The sequence below is a fragment of the Glycine soja genome, chromosome 6 (genome assembly GCF_004193775.1).
Source record: "Glycine soja cultivar W05 chromosome 6, ASM419377v2, whole genome shotgun sequence".
Classification (NCBI taxonomy): Eukaryota; Viridiplantae; Streptophyta; class Magnoliopsida; order Fabales; family Fabaceae; genus Glycine; species Glycine soja.
The window spans coordinates 46,621,445-46,645,714 of NC_041007.1; the positions used below are offsets into that span (position 1 = coordinate 46,621,445).

The 24,270-nt window shown below is 30.2% G+C and overlaps 3 protein-coding genes, 1 long non-coding RNA gene and 6 other non-coding genes across 11 annotated transcripts; 1 reads left to right on the forward strand and 9 right to left on the reverse strand.

The window, feature by feature from the left end:
• The first annotated feature begins 677 nt into the window (after positions 1-677).
• On the forward strand, positions 678-4,758 carry LOC114417287 (traB domain-containing protein-like). 2 transcript variants are annotated; one of them, XR_003667729.1, is made up of 9 exons: positions 678-1,234; positions 1,478-1,525; positions 1,675-1,734; positions 2,151-2,234; positions 2,360-2,464; positions 2,738-2,851; positions 2,952-3,052; positions 3,702-3,828; positions 4,031-4,140. XR_003667729.1 is itself a non-coding variant. In XM_028382434.1 (9 exons), exons 1-9 carry the CDS (start codon positions 953-955, stop codon positions 4,453-4,455), a joined length of 1,035 nt encoding a protein of 344 aa, XP_028238235.1. In that variant the 5' UTR covers positions 686-952; the 3' UTR covers positions 4,456-4,758. The 2 variants fall into 2 exon arrangements, 1 of the variants encoding a protein (XP_028238235.1); XM_028382434.1 differs by lacking the exon at positions 3,702-3,828 and adding an exon at positions 4,327-4,758 and having other exon boundaries at positions 686-1,234; positions 4,031-4,142.
• A 1,579-nt stretch (positions 4,759-6,337) lies between these two features.
• Positions 6,338-6,421, reverse strand: LOC114417545. The gene has a single exon (XR_003667807.1). It is a non-coding gene; the product is annotated as a small nucleolar RNA R11/Z151 (small nucleolar RNA).
• A 57-nt stretch (positions 6,422-6,478) lies between these two features.
• On the reverse strand, positions 6,479-7,785 carry LOC114417288. The gene is made up of 2 exons (XR_003667730.1): positions 7,656-7,785; positions 6,479-7,140 (listed from the first exon to the last, which is right to left on the reverse strand). It is a non-coding gene; the product is annotated as an uncharacterized LOC114417288 (long non-coding RNA).
• On the reverse strand, positions 6,563-6,660 carry LOC114417540. Its single transcript, XR_003667802.1, has one exon. It is a non-coding gene; the product is annotated as a small nucleolar RNA Z157/R69/R10 (small nucleolar RNA).
• Positions 6,749-6,873, reverse strand: LOC114417556. Its single transcript, XR_003667818.1, has one exon. It is a non-coding gene; the product is annotated as a small nucleolar RNA snoR80 (small nucleolar RNA).
• LOC114417546 lies at positions 6,986-7,092 on the reverse strand. The gene has a single exon (XR_003667808.1). It is a non-coding gene; the product is annotated as a small nucleolar RNA Z152/R70/R12 (small nucleolar RNA).
• LOC114417544 lies at positions 7,228-7,312 on the reverse strand. The gene has a single exon (XR_003667806.1). It is a non-coding gene; the product is annotated as a small nucleolar RNA R11/Z151 (small nucleolar RNA).
• On the reverse strand, positions 7,463-7,561 carry LOC114417539. Its single transcript, XR_003667801.1, has one exon. It is a non-coding gene; the product is annotated as a small nucleolar RNA Z157/R69/R10 (small nucleolar RNA).
• Positions 7,786-9,103: 1,318 nt separating the features above from the next.
• Positions 9,104-12,171, reverse strand: LOC114417289 (peroxidase 3-like). The gene is made up of 4 exons (XM_028382436.1): positions 11,863-12,171; positions 11,558-11,749; positions 10,513-10,675; positions 9,104-9,780 (listed from the first exon to the last, which is right to left on the reverse strand). Exons 1-4 carry the CDS (start codon positions 12,070-12,072, stop codon positions 9,371-9,373), a joined length of 975 nt encoding a protein of 324 aa, XP_028238237.1. The 5' UTR covers positions 12,073-12,171; the 3' UTR covers positions 9,104-9,370.
• An 8,247-nt stretch (positions 12,172-20,418) lies between these two features.
• LOC114417290 (peroxidase 3-like) lies at positions 20,419-23,078 on the reverse strand. Its single transcript, XM_028382437.1, has 4 exons — positions 22,811-23,078; positions 22,511-22,702; positions 21,696-21,858; positions 20,419-21,111 (listed from the first exon to the last, which is right to left on the reverse strand). Exons 1-4 carry the CDS (start codon positions 23,018-23,020, stop codon positions 20,699-20,701), a joined length of 978 nt encoding a protein of 325 aa, XP_028238238.1. The 5' UTR covers positions 23,021-23,078; the 3' UTR covers positions 20,419-20,698.
• Positions 23,079-24,270: the final 1,192 nt, after the last annotated feature.

A 24,270-nucleotide genomic window follows, 5' to 3' on the forward strand; every position in this document is an offset into this window, starting at 1 on the left:
TTTAACACTGTCACTGCTTGTGCCAGTTTGGCTTTATATAAAATTATTTCTCTTTCTATCATAAGAGTATCTTGTTTTCAGAAGAAAATAAAAGTTTTTTATTTTTTATTATAACAATCTTTAAAATCATAATGTTCATATTTTTTGCTGAGTGTGGATGAAAATTAAATTCTCACACACGTACACACAAATAAATAAATCAATAAATCTTCAATGGATTCAACAATGACATTTGTATACCCCTTTGATTGCTAAGATTCAAAACTTCAAATCTCATGCATGGAGCTTGTCGTTTACTCATACTCTTAGAGAACTCCTTCTTCACAACTTTTTTTTTCAAATCACTAATAGAAAAAAGAGGGAGAATAACAGTGATGAAGAACAAATTTAGATCTAAATACAAACCCAAATCAAAACTCAATTGATGATTAAAATACTCAAAATCACAACTCAGTCCAAATTAAAAGTAAAATAACACAATCAAAACCAAGATTTACACAATCAAATTGCATAATGAATGGTTCTTCTTCACAAAGCCATGGGTGTGTTGGAAGCCATGGATTCTTCTTCACAAATTAATTATATTTTAAAGAAAAAAATATTAAAATATAAAATTAGAAACATGTAATTTAACATGTAGGTATAAACTATTGAAGTAAAAAGTTACTAAAATTTTAGACTCTTGCGAGTCTTGCGGCAAAAAAAGATGACTTAAAGATCTTTTGGAGCTAGTCTTGCGGCAGTTTTAGACTCTTTATTTATCAGTTATAACACACTATTCCGATTTGATTTCTGACTCAACTCGCCCGAGTCACGCCGTTCTTTCATCGCCCCAAGCATCTCTTCTTAATCACAACAACAATTTCTTGTTCCCAAACCCTCTCCCTCCCCAATTCTCCACCAAAACCTCCGCCACCGCCCGCCGCCTAACACACCCTCTCTCCGCCCGGCTATGGACGCGCAACCGCCGGAATCCGCCGCGCCGGCAGCCTCGACCGAGGACTTCGTCCACGTCGCGGATCTGAAGATGGAGAGCCTCTCTGAGAGCATCGTTCGAATCGACGAGCCTTCCGAAGCCGACGCCGCCGCTTCCTCCGCTCCGGCGGAATCCGATCGCCGTCCGGCCACGCTCCCGCCGGAACTCTCAAGAAACGTGAGAGTCCTGTCGTGCGAGTCCTCCGCCGAAGGCGGCGTCTGCGACGTTTACTTGGTCGGCACCGCTCATGTCTCCGAGGTATTTTTGTTCTCGTCGTTCGGAATCAAGTTTTAGGTTTTCTTGCTTTACACATTGTCACTGTTCAGCCATAACTAAAAATTAGGGTTTCTTTTCTTTTTCTTTGTTTGTGTGTTCGTTTCAATCGAGATTGTTGTTGTGTCATTTTCAGAAGGATGCATGGCTGTGTTTTCTCTTCATCGTATTGATTCTTGTTGTTGGTGAATTGATAGAATTTAATATTTGTACTGAATTATGTTGTAGGAATCGAGCAGAGAAGTTCAAGCTATAGTGAATTTTCTGAAACCTCAGGTTTTGTTTCCCTTTTGAACTCAGTTACACATGGTTGATGGATTGATCATTTTGCGTGCTTAATTACTTGCTTTTGTTTTCTCGATGTCCCTTCTTGACCTTGTAGGACTTTGGTGATTAAACCTTATGGCTTTCTTTGTTTGCTGCAGGTTGTCTTCTTGGAATTGTGTTCAAGTCGAGTGGCAGTGCTTACCCTTCAAAATCTTAAGGTTTCTATCCTTTTTTTTTTATGTGCAAAATGTGGGAAAATATTCTACAGTTAGAAAATATCGGCATTCTTCAGTTCCATATTAGATGAGTTGAGGGTTTGAAAGATAAAGTATCAAATGGCTGAATATTTGTCTGGCTTACTGGTTTTCACTGAAGGATGAACATCACAGACACAAGCTCATATACCTCGATGATTTAAACCTTTTAGCTTTCAACTTATGAATAGTTTTTTTTTCCTTTTGCATAAAGGAGAAAACAATCATCTCTTTAGTAATAAAATGATAATTGTAATTATTGTTGTCTAAATGTTTAATCCAAACTTAGCATCAACTAATTTTCTTGAATCCATCATTACTTTGGTTTTCATTCAGTTATCTGGTTGTTTGTATGTTTATTTATTTTTTGCTTCTTCCAGGTACCCACTATGGGAGAAATGGTTACCATGTTAAAGAAAAAACATAACATGTTTGAAGTACTTTATGGCTGGTTCCTTGCCAAGGCAGGTTTCTATATTTGACAATCATATATATCATCCATATTAGATTTTCAATTATTAGTCTTTAATTCTTTCTTATTCAATTATATTTCTCATATACCCTGTTTTTCTCTCCTTAAATTTGACAGATTGCTAGTAAGCTTGAGGTCTTTCCTGGCTCTGAGTTTCGTGTGGCCTATGAAGAAGCCATCAAGTATGGTGGCAGAGTGATACTTGGTGATCGTCCTGTACAGGTTGGATGAGTTTTTTATTTTAGAATATGCCGACTGCTAGTCTTCTAGGATTAATTCTACTTCTCTGTTAATGTAAAATATTTCTCTGAATTATGAAGAGTTGTTGTATTTGAATGTGTTATTCCCAGGATAATATTCATTTTCATTAAGGCCTTGTGTGGTTTCAACATTTACTATTTTGTTACACATGCTTACAACTTGGTTTATATTGTGTGGTTTTGCTGTAGAGCTTTTTTGTTATGCATTAATGGGTTCTTATTTTGATCGACACAGATAACATTAAGGAGAACATGGAGTAAGATGCCCCTTTGGCATAAGACAAAATTTTTATACTCTTTACTTTTCCAAGCAGTTTTTTTATCCAACGCTGATGATCTTAATAAGATGGTAAATTTCATAATCCTCATGCGCTAGAGAAAGTGTGAATTGATAGTGTTTGTGCTAAGTTGTTCTTGTCTATATCCTAACTTGGGTTTGCTTTCTTCAGCTGAATGAAATGGATGACAGTGACATGCTAACACTTGTTATTCAAGAAATGAGTAAGGAGTTTCCAACTTTAATGGAGACTCTTGTGCATGAACGGGATCAGTAAGTCCTATTGCACTTAGTATCAAGTTACAGTTTCATTTATTGCTTCTGTTACATGTCACCTGCTTCTGTTGCTCTTTAAAGAATGCTTCAGTTAACACTTGTCATCCCAGTATGTTACAATTTAGCAGAGGGGTCTGGTGTCTTGGATATGGTTATGGTATTGACATCTTCTGCATATCCTAGCCACCCTAATGATCTGAAATCCAAATACCATGGAGACGTAAACTTCTTACCTTGGGTACCTTTTTTTGTTTCAGAGCATAGGATACAAGAAAACCTTTTAATTAATCATACTGTGGGTTTTTTTTTTTTTCGGGGGATATCTAGTTATGCCTTTTGACTAGTAAACCAGGCGGTGGTGGAGCTAAAGGAGAGGAGAAAATTATTAATGTTTTGGGGATGCCATGCATTAGAAATGAAAACTAAATTCTTTATACTTTGAAGAAATTTACATCAGAGCATTCTGGGACTTTAATTGATATCGCTTCCTTACAGATACAATCTGCAGTATATTGTAGTGCTTAGCATCAGGAGGGACAAACTGTTCTCCAAAAAAGCATTTTCTTTATCAGATTATCTAATGATTATATGCATATCAATGTAGAAATTAGTGCAGCTTTCATTTTCCTTTATCTCTTGTTCTCAGAACTACTCGTATGATGAAGAACATGTTCCAGCTTAATAAAATGAAATTTGGCCATAATTGTCTGAAATACTAGTCATCTCTGCCATAGGGTGGGGTTGAGGATGCTATTGTTACTGTAAAAACTTTGGTATGTATGCCTTTCTTGCTTTTGGTAACTAGAGTATCCTTGTAATTTCTACTATCCTGCAGCCCCTTCCCCTATATCTGGTTAAAATTAGACCCTGTGAGGAGACTGTTGATGATTTGCGATACTACTTCAAAGGGTAGCATCAAGGGTGACTCTAAGTTTATAAATTGTACATGATTTGACTTATATTGCGTGTATGCAGATACATGTCCTCCACATTATTAAAAGTGGCGAGTGAGAATAGCTCAGTTGTTGCTGTTGTTGGAAAGGGCCATCTACAGGGAATAAAGAAGCATTGGAAGCAACCTGTGGTGGTCGGTGAACATTTAGTTATTTGTATCATATACACTGCAATTTAGAATTATTTTTAACCAATTATAATATGAACCGGATTTTTTTTTTCTTATTTTGCAATTTCTTTCTTTCCAAAACCATAGAATTATTCTCTTGTTATTCATTGTCAGATTTTCTTAGCTCAATTTACCTTGCTTTTTACAGATGAAGGATCTAATGACAGTTCCATCTCCTAAACCAGTTGTCTCTGCAACAAGAATCGTTACATCTGTTGGTGCTGCCGTGGCCGGGGTGTCCATTATATCGGGCATCTATCTTTCATGCAAGAAATAACTTTCCTAGGAGAGATGCTGTCATCCACAGGAACGTTGATGTAGGAATTGAAGCATTTAACAGTTGATTCAATCATCAACAAAGTTGATGCATAAATCATTGCTGCAATTTTTTTAAAATCTTTCCATGGAAATAATTAGAATTCCTTACTCTTAGGCATCGATCAATTTTTAGAATAAAAACAATAGTGGTCCCAAAAAACATTACGAAGAATACAAACAGAAAAATAGATGGATACCAAGCAAGCATTAAATCCTTTTTGACTAGCAAGAATAGAAAGTAAAAGGCACAGATTTGAGAGAATATGTTTCTGTCCTTTCAAAGCAAAACTAATGGTAAGCTTTACAGGGAGAGGGAGAAATGAGGAAGAGGTGGAGTAAATTGTAGAAATTCGAATTCAAGCTGACAAATTTATCTCAAATTGCTTATGATCTGATTTAAGGAGACAAAAAAGTGATTTTACAAACCACTAATTTTTAATATAAAAAAATTGTTCTCGATTTTTTTAAGACGTTGCATTGCAAAAAGTAATAGAAAGTTTTCATCTTAATGAATACCATTACATGATTCTCCAATGTCATGAAATGATTTCTTTTTTGAAATAATCCTTCTCTTTCAAACACCCTACCCTCGTTATGTGTACCATTTGTCTAATTGTATTTTTCTCACTTTAGTACGTAGAAAACGAAAGTCATCCAAAAAGAATTAATTACTCATCTTTGATTATGATTAAAAATGAATGATTAATTTCAGAATGTGTCCAAAAAAATTTACATTTTATAGATAGATATAGAATATGAACTTTGGTATTGTCTTATTTCATCTTTAAATTACAGTTACAACAAATTCGTCTGTTAAGTGATTAACAATTAAAAAATTGTAATCCTCAACTGGAGAGAGGGATGATTCGTGTTGCGGTTCGATTTCAAACATGCATTGAGCCCTTCAGGTTTTTCTCTCTTAAAATTAACGTTTCTCCATTGTTTTTATTCAATGCTATGTCCTATCCCGTTTATAGCATCTACTAATTGGCACTTTATCCTCTTATACACTACATCTAATAATTGGTTATACACTGCATCTAATAATTGGTTCATATTATAAATTCGTTTACAGCATCTTCCAATTGGCACTTTATCCTATTATGCTCAATGCTATGTCCAATCTCGTTACCCATTTAGTTATTTGTATCATACACACTGCAATTTTATTATAAATTCCTAATAAATATTTTCATTATTTGAGTCCTTGATATATGTAATGATGCGACATTACCCCAACCATTGATAATATTAAAAACAATCAATCCTGCAACATATTTGAGCCTAAAAAATTAACAACATTATATTCCAATAAAAAAAATCTTCTTTTTGGATTCTTTAACCAATATTCTAATAAAACACTACTCGTCCTTTGAAGTTTAAGGTTCTTGGCTTCTTACATGATAATTTGTCCAGGAAAAAGCTATGAATATCTTCGAAATGACCATTTATAGTCATATGATTCAAATAAATATTAAATGAAGAAATATTAAGTCAATGTCACAACTCCAGCTTGGATTGCTGTGGTTTTTGTCACCAAAATTGTTATTAAGATTCAGTCAAAATTATTGCTCATATAACCATGTACATTAATTCTTTAAGCGGATATTAGACAAATCAGATGTCCTTAATATCATCATATGAATCTCTTTTGATCATCCCATCTATGATCAGTGATCACAATCCATATTTCAATTTCCTATAGTCACCCTCATTGTTCAAATCAGTTTGCCTTTACAATGCTGCATAAATAGCAAAACACCAATTAAGGCCACGAATTATCTTAACAAGAAATAAACAAACGGGCATTTCAAAACAAAACCATAGTGAAAATTAAAAGTTGGCTTCAGTGTGTGTAACAATCAGATCATTGATAGAAATCTCACTGAAATCCGCTAAGATAAATAACTTAGCATCATGAGCCAATACAATTTCTCAAGCTAATCTTACAAAAAGAGTTGCAATAATCAGTTGGAACAAAATTTAAAGCTAACAATGAGATTATTAAGTAGACCACATTAAAAATCTTCAAAAACGAAATTATAAAAAATCTGACAAATTTAATTCAGTATGCTCAGACAGCCAAGGGTTTGATAATCAATTTCTGAGAAAGTTCCCAGATCAGAAACTCTAGTCCATAAAATTGCCTCGTCACAGCACACAACGGTAACACTATTTTAATTTCACAAAACAAGAGTAAAAGAAGATATTCCTAGCACAAAATTTGTGTTCTCTTAATAATTTGAATGAACTAATGTTGGTGGCGTTTCCAAGACCATATGGTATTGTTGTTAAACCATCAATCAGGATGACCACTTCATGGATATTGCGTCCGAGCCATTATACCAAGAGGAACAAACTATCCCCCAGAATTGGTAATGGACGCAATAAAAAAACATAGACAATGCAATAATAATCAAATTAAAAAGCTTTCACTGTAATAATTTTTCCGCTGCCCTTTGCAAATCAAAATCAATTCTAGTCATAGTAGTGCTCAGTGGAAGGAGAAGTCGTTAAAAATGTGAGCTCACGGCGAAACCATAAGGCAACGTCCACTACCCAAACACACTTGTGTGTTTCGTCTCATCATTGCACTTCTTAACATCAAAATTACTAGTCAGCACAATACGAAGCAGCAATTAACCTAACATTAATCATCATAAGAGAAAAATCAACACAAGATACAATAACTAGCAAAAAGGATAACGTTTTCAAGCAACAATTAAAACATAGGCTTCAGTGTGTGTAACAATCAGATCATTGATAGAAATCTCACTGAAATCCGCTAAGATAATTAAAATTATCATCATAAGCCAAAATTCTTTTTCAAGCCAATTCAACAAATCAATGATAAATTAAACTAAACAACGTTTAAACGCAAAAAAAATGAAAATTATATATTGGGAAATGTTTATTTTTTATAAAAAAAAAAACTAATTTACAAAAAACTTGGGAAATTAGGGTTAGGGTGTGCTCAGACAGCCAAGGGTTTGATAATCAACTTCCGAGTAAATTCCCAGATCAGAAACTCTAGTCCACATAAATTGCCTCGTCACCGCACACTAATAACAATTTTACTTTCAAAGAACAAAAAGAGAGAACAGAGATTCATAGCACACAACATAGAAATACAGAAAGTGGGATTCATAAAGATGGAACCTTTTCGACAATTCAGAACCAAACGGAGAAACACGACGAGCGCTGAATCGCTATTTGATTGCAAAGATGAGCGACGAAGAAGAACATGAATAAAAATGAGGCATATGTTTGATTATATAGGCAGTGAAGAGTGAAACACCAAATTAGGGTTTACAGAGAGAGCGTGGGCCGAACACGAACATGCCCGTAATTTAGAGTGGGCTGGATCATAAACTCCCAAGGGACATGCTAGGTGCACCCAGCAATTAGGTGAATGGGCAAAATTGTCCTTATGTAAAAAGAAATAATTCCTTCTTCCGGAAGAAGGTTCTTTTGATAAAACAATTTATTCTACCGAAATAATTTGTTCTACCGGAAGAACCTTCTTCTGGAAAAGCTCTCGGAAGAAGTTCTTCCGGTAGCTTCTCCGGAAGAAGGTTCTTTCGGTAGAACAATTTGTTCATCCGAAAGAAGGTTCTTTCGGATGAACAAATTGTTCTACCGGAAGAACCTTCCTTCTGAAGCTTTCCGAAAGAAGGTTCTTCTGGTAGAACACAAATTGTTCTTTCAGAATAAGGTTCTTCCGGAAAGCTTCCGGAATAAGGTTCTTTCGGAATGGAAGAAGAAATTGTTTTTTTTAACGCAAGAGTAATTTTGCCCATTCACCTAATTGCTGAGTGCACCAGCAATGTTGCTGGGTGCACCTAGCATGTCCCAACTCCCTATCCATACTCCTCATCTCTAGTTTGGGATGAAAAAAATTAGAGCTTTTTTCAAAAAGTAACTATTGTTTAAATTCTAAAAAAATACTAAATAATTATTTAAAAATTTTAATCATTTAATAATTATTTAATTTTTTCCATATCCTTTAAAAAAATACATATATTTTAAACTAGTCTTTTATCATGTGTATTGCATAGGATAAATATTTATTGATATAAGATTGTTTTTAATTGTTGATAATTTATTTTAAAAATATTTAAATTTTATTTTGAAATAAAGATGAAAATGATAAATTAAAAGAAATAAGAGGTTTTTAAAAATATCTTAACTTGTTATCATTGAAAAAATTCTAAAAAAACTCAGGTTGAAAAATAATTCTTTAAAATATTCTTATTTAATATAATTATACTAACTTTTATATATTAAAATATTAGAAAAATACTTTTTTTCCTTAAGTAAATGAATATTTGTTGGATCAAGTGACAAAATTTAGTTTCTCTTAAATATGATTTTGGACTTGAGTATCTTAAATAAGATAGATTATACTTTTTGATAAACTTTAAGTGTGATTAAATTCCAAATCGAATATTAATCTTATAATGTGTTCAAACTAAAAAGTTAAAGTCTCTAATTAGGGTGACTAAAAAAATAGTAAATATAGATATGGGAAGAGCTTTGCTCCCTTAGATTATATTGAGAATCAAAACTAATAAATAATGAATAAAAATATACTTTGAATCATAACATATTTTCAATATAGCAAGGGAGACTTTATTGTGCAATTGTGTATTACAATAAATTCTCTCTCTCTTAATTCTACTTCTTATTAACACCATAACATGATTTCCATTCAAACCTAGTAATCACTCCCAACCCTTTCTCGCATCACTTGGAAAAACAATCAAATCATATGGTATCTCATATATCAAGACACCATAGGCCTAACATAGAATAAGTTACACAGAAAAGTAGACATACAAAATGCACTTAGATGGTCATTATCAAAGAGATTCTTAGTTATTAACTCGTGCACAATGTTTCCTTATCTCTCCTTCAGCTCCAAGCTTGACATTAATTCGTCCCATTTTCTCCATAGACTTGGCAAATTCCGCAAAGAATCCTTGAGTTGACTGAAGTTGACTAGCGATAATAGACCTTGTGATAGGACTAGTAAGCAATTCAGCATCTGATTGGAACAAACCCCTTCTCTTAACCACTTGTTTGTAATATCCAAGATCAAATGTATCACGACTTCCAGGGTCCATCTCAATAAGTGAGTTATCATTAATGTTCTTACACTTGAAGGTCTTGAGATTTTTTGCATATCCACTATCTATTGTTGGGTCTGTGTCACCCTTGCCTGTAAAATTGTATAGACGGGTTGAAATTGATGAACAATGGGCAATACCAATTGTGTGAGCACCTGAAGGAATTGAATTTTTGGCGATTAGAGATAGAGAAATTTAAATGTAGAACAAAAAAAGAAAAAAAAACTTATATATATGTATATAATTTTTTGGTGTTTCTAGTATTATTCTCAATCACAATGGGAGTTTTATTTAATTGACTTAGGACTTATTTACTTTGAAAAATGTTTTTATTTTCATTTTTAATTACAAATTATCACCTCATTTTCCTGTTTTTAAAAATTGTACTAAAATGATGAAAACAACTTTCTTTTATGTTTTATGTGTTCTTATACTCCCTTCAAACTCAAATATAAATAATAATATATAATTTCACACTAATTATGGTTGTTAACTAAGTTTATTTAATTTTCTTGATTATATATATATATATATATATATATATATATATATATATATATATATATATATAAAGAATTACATTTTTTAAATTATCCTTAATCATATTTATCAAAGATGTTAATCACATTTTAATTAATTCCTGGATATTTTGAAATAATGACATTAATTAAATAAGGTTGAATGAGTTGAAATTGATTTACATTTCAAGTCCACCTAACTTTTTTCTTCTTCTTATAGGTGAGTACGGACGAAGTACAAGTTTTAGAAAACAAAAAATAATTTAAAAATAAATGTCAGTTTTATAATTAAAAGTGAAAAAAAATTAGAAAATGTTTTCTCAACTAGCCTGATGCAAACTTTTATCATGCAACTTGTGTTTAACATACCAACAAGCAAGACAAGGTCATTTGCATCAAGTCCAACATTGCCAAAGAGTGTTAGTTGGGTAGTGAGGTTGTGAAAAGGAGCAGGAAGGCTGCGTAACGGATCTGCTGCTCTAGAGATGAACCCATCCCTTCGTCCTGTTGGAACATTCCAATAGGGTCCACCCTGCAAACCCATGTCAATCATCACAAAACAAGAACCTGACTCATTTCTATTCTATATAAGAAAGCATAGAGAAAACATAGCACAAACATGAGTTTTTTTTTAGAATGATGATAATGAAAGTCAAACTTAAATTTCATGCATCTATTCTAACTTCTACCATCAGGCCAACCCTAGTGTGTAACACACAAACACGAATTTAATACAACATGGACAATTTTAAGGACAGAATAAATTTTTAAAATTATATGGCCACTAATATAGCATATGATATTGATATAACAAATTAAAAGGGAAAAAAATGATGTTTTAAAAATAAAAAAAATTGTTATTATAAATATTCATCATCCCTCCCCCATAACTTCGCATAGCGAAGAGCCTCTGGGCAAAGAAAGTTTTTTGTTATTATAAATATTATAAGGTGTTATAGTTTATCTCAATTTAAATATATTTTTCATCCTAGTAAATATCTTGATTTTTGCTTTTAATTTATATAATTACTTATGTAATTAGTTTTCCGTTTATGATATATGTAATGAAATAACCTTTCATTCTTAGTCATTTCTTTACAAAACGCTAATATAACTCCATCAAGAGTCGTCATATTGCAACTCTACGTCACAAAAATACTTATACTACAATGCTTGACGGAGCCATGTAAGTGGTTTGTGATGAAGATTGGTAGAAAAAGGACAAAAAAAAAAATAGAAAGTTTGGGATATTCAAACTATTTGTGAAGTACATATAGTAAAATTTTCAACAGAAGTACAACACAATATGAATTTTCCATACAAATAAGATTAAATTTAACTATTATTTATTATATTCTTAATTATAAAATTCTTTCAATTAATTGAGAGTTTAAAAGATGAAGTAAGTACTTACAGTGGCATGAATAGAGTCTCTGGCAGTCAAAGCCAAGATATCAGCACAAGAGACTACACCAGGGCATTCAGCTTCAACAAGCCTCTTTATTGCTTCAATGAAGCCAAAGCCTCGGAGTGTAAGATTTGGAATAGCGTCCTTTTCAGCTTGATTCCCTGGTGTTGAGTCCACAAGCACTGATCCATCACAACCCTGAAATTAATATTAATATATATACACTACACGTTAATTAATGTTACCTCCTCATCAGTTTAACAAAATAGTCATCAATTAACTAGAAAATGAAACCATAAATATGTGCATACATTGACAAAACAATCATGGAAGTGCAATCTTATGAGAGCAGCTGCTAGTGATGGAGCATTGTGGATATGCTCAACAACGTACTTCAGAATTATTTGCTCAGCCTTTGGACAACTTTTGGCATAGAAACCAAGCTGCAATTGAGCTTGAGTTGATCCAATTAGTGCTATAAGGCAAATAATCAAAGCCTTGAAGTAACTCTGGCTACCCATTTGTGCTTATTTGGATGAGACCTTAATTGCCAGAGAACTATATATAGAGGATATAAAAGCTCAGAAACTTCTTGCAAGAAGCAACTTCATTTCTATGGTTGAATTAAGACAGTGCTAGTTATTTATAGTCCTCAGCTTGTGTTACAACTAACGGGGCAAACTATAGAGATGGTCCATGCAGCATGTGACGTACATGTTACTTTACCTTATCTTTCAATTTAAAAATGTTAGTAGTCTAATAAAAAAATTGAGAACTTATATTTATACAACAAATTCGTACAATTCTTTTTATAACAAAAAGATAAGAAGAGAAATTAAAGTGTGTGCTAATATATAAAACAGATGTGATGAAGAAGAAGAATGAAAAAAATATATAAAAACTTCGTACCCCATTGCCCGGAGGCTCTTCGCTATGCGAAGGTACGGGGGAGGGATGTTGTACGCAGCCTTACCCTTGCATATACAAAGAGACTGTTTCCGGATTCGAACCCATGACCAACAAGTCACCAAGACACTTGTTTGTAAAAAAATGTTGTAAGAAAATATTATATGAATGCATCTCTAAAAATTAATTAGTTAGTTGGGCATGTCTATCAATCCATTTTTAAACTTGGCATATATATAACATATTCCACCGGTCATATTAATTTAATTTGTCGTCCGATTGTTTGTATAATAGTAAAATTTTAAAGAGTTTCTTGCGGTGGTTAACTCTAATGTACAAGGAATTGATGTGAACTTCCTAACAGCAAATATAATTACTGTTCAGAAACAGGTTTTAAGGAGGATTTTAAGAATGAATAATTGACTTGCTTGCTATATATGTGAGGCTACATACATGCTTTATCCTGTAGTACACTTGAGCTGTCCATTGTTGAAATTAAATTAACGGTATCTTCTTGCAGCCACCTATGGACAAATTGTTTGGATATAAGTCATTAGAACGTGGCACATGAATTATAGAGTGGGTGAAGCACAGTTGCATGGTTCTAATCATTATGATTATAATATAAACACTTAAACACTAGATAACGATAAAGATAGAGACAAATTGATAGTCGTCCGTGAAGTACTTTTGAAAGACAGAGTAAGGGTATGTTTGGGTGAACACATTAATTATTAAGGATTTTTTTAGTAAGTATTATTGTCATATAAGCATTTATATATAGGTTATTTTTATAATTAAAGAGAAAATAAGATTAAATTGTTTTTCATATAAATTATAAGTTGCTTTTATAAATTATATATCCTAAAAAGCTTATTAAAATAAACGGAAAACAACTTATAGATATATCATATATATATTTTTTTCAATAGCTTCTATGAATACTTATATCATAAGATAAAGTCAAATAAATTGTAAATACATTCTTTGAAACGAACCCTAAATCCCATATATGTACTACTAGAAGGTATTGAGTGATCTTGAGAACAGCAGTACTATAAAGAGAAAGGAAAAAAAGAAGTCATCATAAAGATACTGTCTTAAACTTATGTTGAAAATAATCACTTACTTTTAATTTTTTTAATAAAAATAACGACTATTACTTCGAAATGAATTGATTTTAACATATGCTTAATTTGTAAGTGCATGTTATGTAAACGTTGAAAAGTTGAGATTGCTTTGCTGGGATCTCATCTCAAGACACGTGCAAGTTAAGTTGACTATGTCTATAAGCAATTAAGCATTGCAATGAAAAGGTTTAAAATAACAAGTCAAAACTATGTAAAGGGAGATTGTTATGGCTAATGTTGTGGAGAGAAAATCGTAACGTGGGCGTGACCAACATTACTTGCTTAACTGATCGACCAGCCTCCACTATGACTTGGAATTTCTCATCATTACAAATTTATAATGCATGGTATCTATTTCTCTTTTTGTATAAAAAATATCTATTTATCTTTCGGGTATTTTTTTAAGAAGAAAAACTCATTTAACGTTATGTGATTAATTATAATATAAGTAGGTTTTGAACCATCCGGCTGGAAAACCAATAATAGAAGTGTTTGCATCTTTCAGGCTTGATGTGTGAAAGGTTGTGAATTGTTTCATTGGTACGTGGATCGACTAACTAATAGAAGCACTAATACATTCCAAACTTGACGCTTGAAGGACTATGAACTAGCTTGTTGGTAGGTCGACTACTGAAAGTGTGAGTTCTTTGAGAGTCCTAGATGGATCAATGAAGATGCTCTCACTTTAATTGCTAATAACATCCACAATAAAATAATGTTCTTTAGCTGCTTTTAACTTTTTTTAATAAACTTAAACTTAATCTTTAGTGAAACCTATTTAAATAAATTTATTTCAATAATGTTTCTTTTATTTTGAATGAACTTGAGTATCCCTTAGTTGAAAATCAATAACTAATTCATCAAAAGTATTGAGATTCATTTATGAGATTCACATTAACTTTCAATAAATATTTTCAATAATGTGCTAAAGAGGAGGTCAATCCCAAGTCTAATGTCTTCTATAACTGTGGAGGGTGAGTGTTATCTTTGAATCTTCATTGATTAATATATCCTTGTTAGTCCTTTCATATGAATTTATGTGATTTAATGAGTTAATGGAGTCCGTCACATGATTAACACATAAGTTAGTCCATCAATCATGCATTGATCCACATGATTTTTAAAACACGAGAACTATAAATTAATTTGGACCATACAAAATCAAATGATAATTGTCAAGATTAAAAAATATTTAATAATTACATGATCGCTTTAAAATGTTATGATAATTTTTCTTTTAATCTTTATCATTCAAATAAGATCTAATGATCTATATTTGTGGTTCTTACTTCTCAAAATAAAAGTGTTCTCCTCACCCTTCCCAATGTATGTTTTGTGTATAATAATTTAAATTGTTCATTATAAATTCGAATATATTTAATTAATTATCATAATATTTAACTAGAATATAATTTATATATTAAAAATATTTATATATTATAAATATTAGTCATTTAAAATGTATATTTATTCTACATAATGCACATGATAAAATATTAGTTCTAATATAGAAAAATAGATAAAATTATTTAAGTATTTTGGGTAAAAAATAATTTAATATTTGAAAAAATAAAATAACATTTTTCTATTTACACAATTCGTATTGAGTATTAAAATAAGTGTATAATTATATAATTTATAAAAAAATTTCCGAAATAATGAAAAAAATGACTCATACAATTATATTATTAAATATTGAATATGTGAGTCTTGGCATTCTCTTTTATAGATATAAATTAGGCTTAGATTCATTTATCTTAGAATACAAATTTATTAATTAAATTTACTGACAATTATCTTAACTATGTTCTAAACATTTAATTATTATAAAAAAAAACTTCATAGATATATAACATTTAAAATAGTCCATGCTAATGAAGAAAAAGATCAAGTAATATATGAAAATTATTGCATGTATTAAAGTGTAATGTGATTAACTCCATGTCATATTGTCATTCCCTTCAGATATGTGAAATTATAAGAGAAATATGAATATTTAATACAAACAATAAATAAGAAAAATAGGGAAAAAGAGTAACTTCAAAAAATAAAAAAAGAATAATTTAAAAGTACGAGTAGCTGAGATTTGAAAAATAATAATATAAAATGAAAATTTTAAAATTGAGAATGATTAATATGATAATCTTATCCTAAAAGGACAATTTAAAATCATTACTGATTTGAGAGTTTTTTAAAATTATATAAAAGAGTGATAAATGGTTATAAATTCACGTATTACTATGATATAAAGAGATTACAATATAAATATATCCTTGATATTCATAATAATGAGGTCTTTAAGAGTTACTTTTGCTTAATCCAATCCCACCGACACAAGTGGTCAAATCTATCATCTTCATCATTTAACTCCTTATGAATATTTTAAAATGGGTATACAAAAAATTCAATTCATCATTATATATCTTAAAATTAACTAAACATTTTCAAGATATTAATAATTAATAAAAATGAATAAAATATGTAACTTTACTAGTGAAGGACGTAAACTGCAAAAAAGGAGAAGAGGCTGAATACATTGACCCCAAATTGGAGGACGAATTTTAAACTAGTTCTTGCAATGTTTTTAATTCTGGCCCACAAGAGTTTGGTAGGATGTCAAAGGTGATACTGCATGCGTAGTAGCCAACTTGATGTGTAAGGGATCAATGAGTGCTCAAATTAAACCCTAAAAAATCTACATTACTACTGTATGTCAAAAGCAAACAATATATATTTTAAGTCAAATAGGTAAAGTCTATATATAATTAAAACGTCAGATATATCTTGCATGGTTTTGGATCTACAATGCTTCGTGTACTAATTCATAATCCATATTAACCAATGATTAGTTTTCATCAATAAAGAATAGTCTTCTTTACAAAGGAGTACGAGCTTAATAACGACATGCAGTAAAAAATGGAAATAATTGGAAACAAAATAGAAAACGATTCAGATCACCTGGCTCAGGCTGCTTTTCATTTTTAAGTAAGAGGGTGGTTTCAATATTAGCTTGTAATTTTTTCGTTATATATATATGTGTGTGTGTGTGGTCCTTTTATTTAAATAATTAATTAAATCAATGTGCCATGGTATTAGGTAAGGAAAAGGAATTGCTCCAGCATAACCATTTTGTTTGCCAGCGTCCGAGTGTTATGCTCGAATATTATATAGGTAAATGACCCATTTGAATAATTATTAACATATGGGTCATTTTATGAATAACAAACACCATATAAATAAAGAAAATTTAAATTCATGTTGCGTAGTTTCTCTTCTAAAGATTCACCAAATGGAACTGTGTGGATCGATCATATCACATGCATGTTTTTACTTTTGACCTTGACATGCAAATGACTATAAATTTTTTTTTTTTTGTTTTGGTTATCGTTTATCAGACTTATATATGATATGTAACTGTTATAGCTAGCCTATGAAAATCATATAAACTCGGTAAATTTCTATGAAATGCTGAAATATCGATCGGACCTCTAACTAATTAGGTCAAATATATATTATATGATATAAAATTCAAATGCTCCAACACATGCAAGGAAAGTTGCTGGCTGCTCTGCATTTTCATGATTGCATGTCTAGGGAGAGTCATAATTTCCAGCTTGGCACCTTGAAATTAATATCGAGCATATCTACTTCAAACAGCTTATTGTTGGTCTGTCACTCTCTCAACAGTCTTATATTTGTCATGTATACATGACAAATATATAGAGGATAAATAGAAGGAGGGAAGAAACTCATGTTTGAATTGTCGTTACGGTAACTTGAACTTATATTTTGAGAAGTAAAACCATCAAATATTTAACTTGAACTTATATTTTGGACTGCCATAAGTGTATCGCAAAAATAAACATGTACAAATTAGTGCGTTTGGTGAAAATATTAGGTGGTCTTTGATCATTAATTACTTTATAGTTCTCATCAAATTCTATATGATACATAATCAAGTTTTATTAATTTTTTTATTATTAATTAAAAAACTTAAATATTTGTCACATTAAAAATTGGTTAAAATTATGAATAGGTGGTGATCGAGAATCCCTAATAATTTTCGTGTTTGGTTGTATGGTAATAAAAAAGTTGAGATGAATAAGAATGTGTACAACATCTTTTTATTCTCTTTGCAAAACAACGTAAAAATGTTATTCTAAATTTTTTTTCCATAAAAAATAAATCAATCTTCTTTATACGTGACAATCCTTCGTTTTCCAAAAGGAAAACATTTTTTTTAAGTAATTGAATGTTTAAAAAATAATTGTTCTTTAACATAAAATTTGATCATATCTTTTTTTTATACTTTTTTTCTATTTCTTTCTTTCATATTTTTTTCTTAGTTTTATTAAACTAAACATCCTTATTTTCATTATATTTCTCACTCATTTGATTTTAATAAAGATAAATAATAACAAGTATGTTATTAACTCTGGTTCTAGAATAAAATACACTTATTTATTTCTTAATTATTAAAAGACCACAAACAATATTAATTAAAGAATTAAAAATATTTTTCTTACATTTATATATAGAGAGAGAGAGAAAAAAAAGGAGACCGAATTTGATAAAATGCTAACAATGTAACTATGTAAGTGTAAGTGGTCAATGTAGACCAACCATTATTTGTCTTTTTCAAAATCAAATTGGGCAATCCTGAGTGAAAAAAAAAAATCAAACCAAAAATAATAAGTATATCAAAAAAGGGTCCACACAGACCCAATTTACAATCAGACGATACAAGAAATAGAAAAATAAATTTGTAAAAAAAAATGATGCTAGTTTCAGATGTGCAGCGAAGGGTATCAACAAGTATAGTTATGAGTGGCATTGAAATTAATTTTTTTAAGTAAAATATTAAGTATTATGGATAAAAAAAATATAATTAATTTTTTTTCCACTAAGTTTTCTAATAAATATTAGTCATATTCATACTTCTTTAATTAAGATCTTATATTCGAATATTGTGAATAGAAAAATTAATTAAAAGAAACCAATTCTCTAACAATTATTAGTTATACTCATAATTAATTTTCTTACATTATATGGCCCCTATTCAAAATAATAGATATAGGTACTTATATTTATTTGATAATGATGTTGTTTGTGTAAAGTATTTATTAGTTTTTTTACTAATTTTTGTTGAGAAACTTAATTAATAATTTTTAATAGTATTTTTCTTTTTAATTATTTTTCTTCATCTATAAGATTTGAAATCAAAAGCTTGTTTACGACAAGCCTAATTTCATTTTTATACAAGTTTTTAAAAATATAATCATATTTTACATAAAAAAATAAACACAAAATCTCATTATAAATTATACATTTGATTATATTAAGCAAAAAAAGATGCATCACAATTTATGTTACCCAAAAATTACGTGCATGCACACAAATATTTATATATAAGGTTATATCTAAAAGAAACAAAAAAATATACACAATAAGAACACAATTTTTTTAAGCAAATTTTATTTGTTAAAAATCCTCTTCATTTTCATTTTCTTTTTCTTTTTCTTTCTCTCTTTCTTTTTCCTCGCATCATATTTTTTTTCTTTACTAGTATACTAACTTTTAGTTTTAATTTCTTTGTAATCTGAGTTGCTGTTTATGTTTGTTATGCTGTTAAAAATATAACCACTTTAACTTATTATAATAGATTCATTACATGTTAATATGTCACCCTTCAAAATTCATTTGAAATAAATTTATGAATATAACATGTTAGAAAAAAAAAGATTAAGTTAGTTTTTGATTCTCTAATTTATTATTTAAGTTTAATTTGGTCCTCAATTATTTTGGGTTCAATTCGATCTTTTAATTTTTAAAATTGATTCAATTTGATCCTCTAATTTTAAAATCAATATATTTTTTTTGGAAAAATATATATTTTGTGATGATTTAAAATCACTTAGTAGCAATTATAAAACCATCACAAAATGTAATTTTTTATAAGTTAGACCGAATGACCAAATTAAATAAATTTAAAAAAAATTAGAGAATCAAATTAAAAAAACTAAAGACCAAATTAAATCTAAAAAATAAATTAGATAACTAAAAAACTAATTTAACAAAAAAAAAACTAAATCTTTTGTAGTGTCTACTTACATGTCATATTTTAATTTGAATAAAAAAAATAAAATCAGAAAATTAATACAAAATTATACATTTTTTAAAAGATTTTTAGGATCCCTTTTGACCATGAGCCTTGAGACATCACACTTCTAAACTATAACCTGGCCTTAGTCATACCCTGTATACTTTTTACTAATAAGATGGTTAGCAAAAAGATGTGTAGCAAGGATTTTTCTTGAGCCTTAACGTGAAAATTCAGTCATAATCCTTAAGGGCCACTGTGTCTATAAATTAGAAGCACAAATAATAGAGAGGGGTTACCCATTTTCAATCAAGCTTCTGAAGATAAAATAGATCACTCACTCATTTAATCAGAGATTTCACGCACTCAAGTATCCAGGCCAGGCACCACCTTTGATCTTTCAAAGCCTAGGTATCCAATTGCCTCCTTGTTTGTATTTGTGTATTCACAATTCATCACTTTGAAACATCACCAGTTCATAATGTAATTTTTTTCTTCTTGAAATAATGTAATCCTTAAATGTAAGGACTGTTCAAATAAAAATGAAAAAAGGATCATCCTTGAATTTGTTTATTTTAAATCATAGTTTGGGTCAGGCCTTGCGGCGGGTAAACTTCCAAATCAGGTCCGTTTCAATCTATTTAATATTTGCTATTTCCATCTTCCTCTGTGTGTGCGCTTTTATTGTGCCTTAATAAAGAAAGAACGAAAGAATTATTTGAATGGTAATAAATTTCCAACGTAAAAGAGAAGACTTTATTGCACAATTGTGTATTACAACTTCTCATGATCAATTCAACTTCTTATTACCACCATAACATGATTTCCCTTCAAGCATGGAAATCACTCTCAAATCTTTCCCACACCACTTGGTAAAACAATCAAACCATAACCATAAGGTATCTCATACATCAAAAAACCATTGGCATAACATAAATAACGAAACCAAAACTAAAGTGTTAAAAAGCAAACATAGAAGTTGCACTGGGTCGAGTCATTCCCAACAAATTCTTAGCTATTTACTCGTGCACATTGTTTCCTTATTTCTCCTTCTGTTCCGGTCTTGACATTAATTCGTCCCATTTTTTCCATGGACTTGGCAAATTCTGCAAAAAATCCTTGAGTTGATTGAAGTTGTCTGGCAATAATAGCTCTTGTGGTAGAACTTTCAAGCAATGCAGCATCTGATTGAAACAAACCCCTTCTTTTAACCACTTGTTTAAAATAACCAAGATCAAATGTGTTCCGACTTCCCGGGTCCATCTCAATAAGTGTGGTGTTGTCATTGATATTCTTGCACTTAAAGGTCTTAAGATTTTTTGCATATTCATTATCTAGAGTTGGATCAGTGTCACCCTTGCCAGTAAAATTGTATAATCGGGTTGCAATTGATGAGCAATGAGAAACACCAATCGTTTGAGCACCTAAGGAAATTGAATCTTTGGTGATTAGGATCAAAGAATTTAAAATGTGTAACAAAGAAAATGACAAAACTTACATATAATTTTCTTACATGATTTTGATATTGTACAATCAAAATTAGTGCTTTACCATGATAACTTATGTTCCTTTAATGTTAACTTTCAGATTTAAATATGTTTTTAGTCTTTTAAATTTAGAGTAAATTAATTTTTTGTCTTTCAAATTTAATATTCATCCTTCTAGTCCTGTAATTTTTAAAAAGTTGATTTTAATCCATTCGTCCAAATATCGTTAAAGATTTGCTTACATAGCTAATAAATTACGTACAAGTTATTTATGTGACAACCTATTTTGATTTTGTATTCTTATTATCAAAAACCTCACATGCATGTTTTCCTTTCAAAGTATTTATTTTGACAGCATTCGGAAATAGGGTATTTGGAGGGAGGGACTAAAATAATTTTTTTTCAAAAATTAAATATCAATTTTTAAATTTTAAGAACAAAAATAAACTTATCTTAAATTTAAAGGTTAAAAACATATTTAAACCTAATTTATAGTACAAAACTAAAGAATTTTGACATACCAGAAAGCAAGACAAGGTCGTTTACATCAAGTCCAACATTGCCAAAGAGTGTTAGGAGGGTAGTGAGGTTGTGAAATGGAGCAGGCAAGCTAAGCAATGCCTCTTCTGCTTTAGAGATTACCCCGTCCCTTCGACCTGTTGGAACATTCCAATAGGGTCCACCCTGCAAACACAAGACAATGGCAGAATAACAACATGGGCCATTCCATTTCTATTCTATAAAAGAAAGCCTTGAGAAAACATGACACAAATATGGATATTTAACTATATATAACTTAACACCTAGCCAGTACTCTTGCACATCACTTTTTCACCATTCATTCTCTAAATTATTATTTGATTCTAATTGTCTTGGTTCATCTATGCGTACGTGGGTTTGAATGTTTGAATGGAGTTCATAAAATTGATTTAGAAAGTAATTTGATTTATGTTTAAATATTTTTATTATAAAGTAAATTTGACGGTAAAATTTAATATAAAATTTTCATCAACACATGACCTACTCAAAATTACTTCAATCTATAATTATAAATTATTCTCTAACATAAAACTAAACATATAAAAATTTATGCAGAATCAATTCTATACTCACAATCTTCCCAAAAATAAAACCAAACAAACAGCATGTATTTCAATGACTCTAATTTCTTTTCTTTCTTTTACTTTTACTACTTAACACAAACTCACTTATTGCCAGAAAGTTTTCCTTGCTTTGCTGGAAATTATATTACATTTTGAATACATGTTGGATACAGATTAACTATTATTCTAAGTGACCATATTTCCTTAGAGATGAGGATGAAACAAGTACTTACAATGGAATGAACAGAGTCTCTGGCAGTCAAAGCCAGGATATCAGCGCAAGAGACTACACCAGGGCATTCAGCTTCAACAACACTCTTTATTGTGTCAATGAAGCCAAAGCCTCGAAGAGTAAGATTTGGAGGAGAATCCTTTTCAGCTTGATTGCCTTGTGTTGAGTTCACAAGCACTGATCCATCACAACCCTGAAATTAATTAATATATACTACATGTTAATGTTACATTAAATCATACCTCCTAACTTTAACAAAATAGCCATTGACTAGAAAATGAAACATAAATTATGTGCATACATTGACAAAACAATCGTGGAAGTGCATTCTTATGAGAGCAGCTGCTAGTGATGGAGCATTTCGGATATGCTCAACAACATACTTCAAAATTATTTTCTCAGCCTTTGGACAGCTTTTGGCATAGAAACCAAGCTGCAACTGAGCTTGAGTTGATCCAATTAGTGCTATAAGAATAATAATCAAAGCCTTGAAGTAACTCTGGCTCTCCATTTCCACTTAGTTGGCTGAGACCTTAGTTGCCACCACTTGCCAGATAATCTCTATGGTTGATATCAGAATAGTGCCCAGTTATTTATAGTCCTAAGCTTTTGTTACAACTAACGAGGCAAATCATAAAGATGGTCCATGCAGCATGTGACGTACATGTTACTTTACCATATCTTTCAATTTAATAATGGAATAACCATATAACATAGTACCTTTTTGTCCCAAATTTTATTAGTTTGTGTTTGTATGAGCACAGGCAAAATTGTTTTTGAAAGAAAATGATTTTTATAAAATTGATTTTAAAGTAATATAATTTATGTTTAAATATTTTTATTATAAAATCAAGTTAGAAATAAAATTGAATATAACTTTTTTTTATCTAACACAAAAATGACTCAAATTTGTTTCAACTTAAAATTATTTTTGAATCCAGAATTAATTTCAAACTCTTCTTCAACATGAAATCATCAAATCAAGCATGCGAAAATTTATGTAAAACCAATTTTCCAACCTGAAACCAAATAAGTAATTAGTAAAACTCATTTTTAGTTTTGTGTTTAAAGATTTCATTTTAATCTTTTAAACTTGTAACACAGCAAATTTGGTTCTTCTCTTATTTTAAAACTAACACCGACAATATTTTACATTTTAATATAGAAGTGATAAAAATCGTCAATTTTTTCATTAAGTTTTAAAAAATTATAAATCTCATATTCTAAATTCTCATCTTTCTCAGCACCTTTAATTATACTAAACAGCTCCTTAAAGAAAAAAATTGCAAACACAAAAAAAAGGTACTGTGGCAGGTGAAAATAAAGCCATTGCACAAATTGCATTTGCTAATTTTTTTTTCTTATGTTTGGTGGCGGCGTCTTCAAACTTTTACGAGGTTTGAAGTGTACAACGAATCTTTCTGGAATTAAATTAACGGCGGCTTCTTGCGCAGCCACCTATGGACAAAATTGTTTGGATATAAGAAATGAGAACGGTTGCATGATTTTAATCATTATCAGAATAATATAAACATTAAACACTTAATAACGACAAAAAAATTATAAGAGACACAGAAGTCCAGTGAGTGTATTTTTTTTAAGGCTTGTGATTATGAGCACTCGTATATCACAAATACTTATCCAAGAATGTGTTTTTTTTAGGGATTTGATTATATTTTTTAGAATAATATTTATCGAAATGTTAATTATTCCTATGTTAATCATATTAAAAATGTTTGATAAATATTTTTAAATTTATTT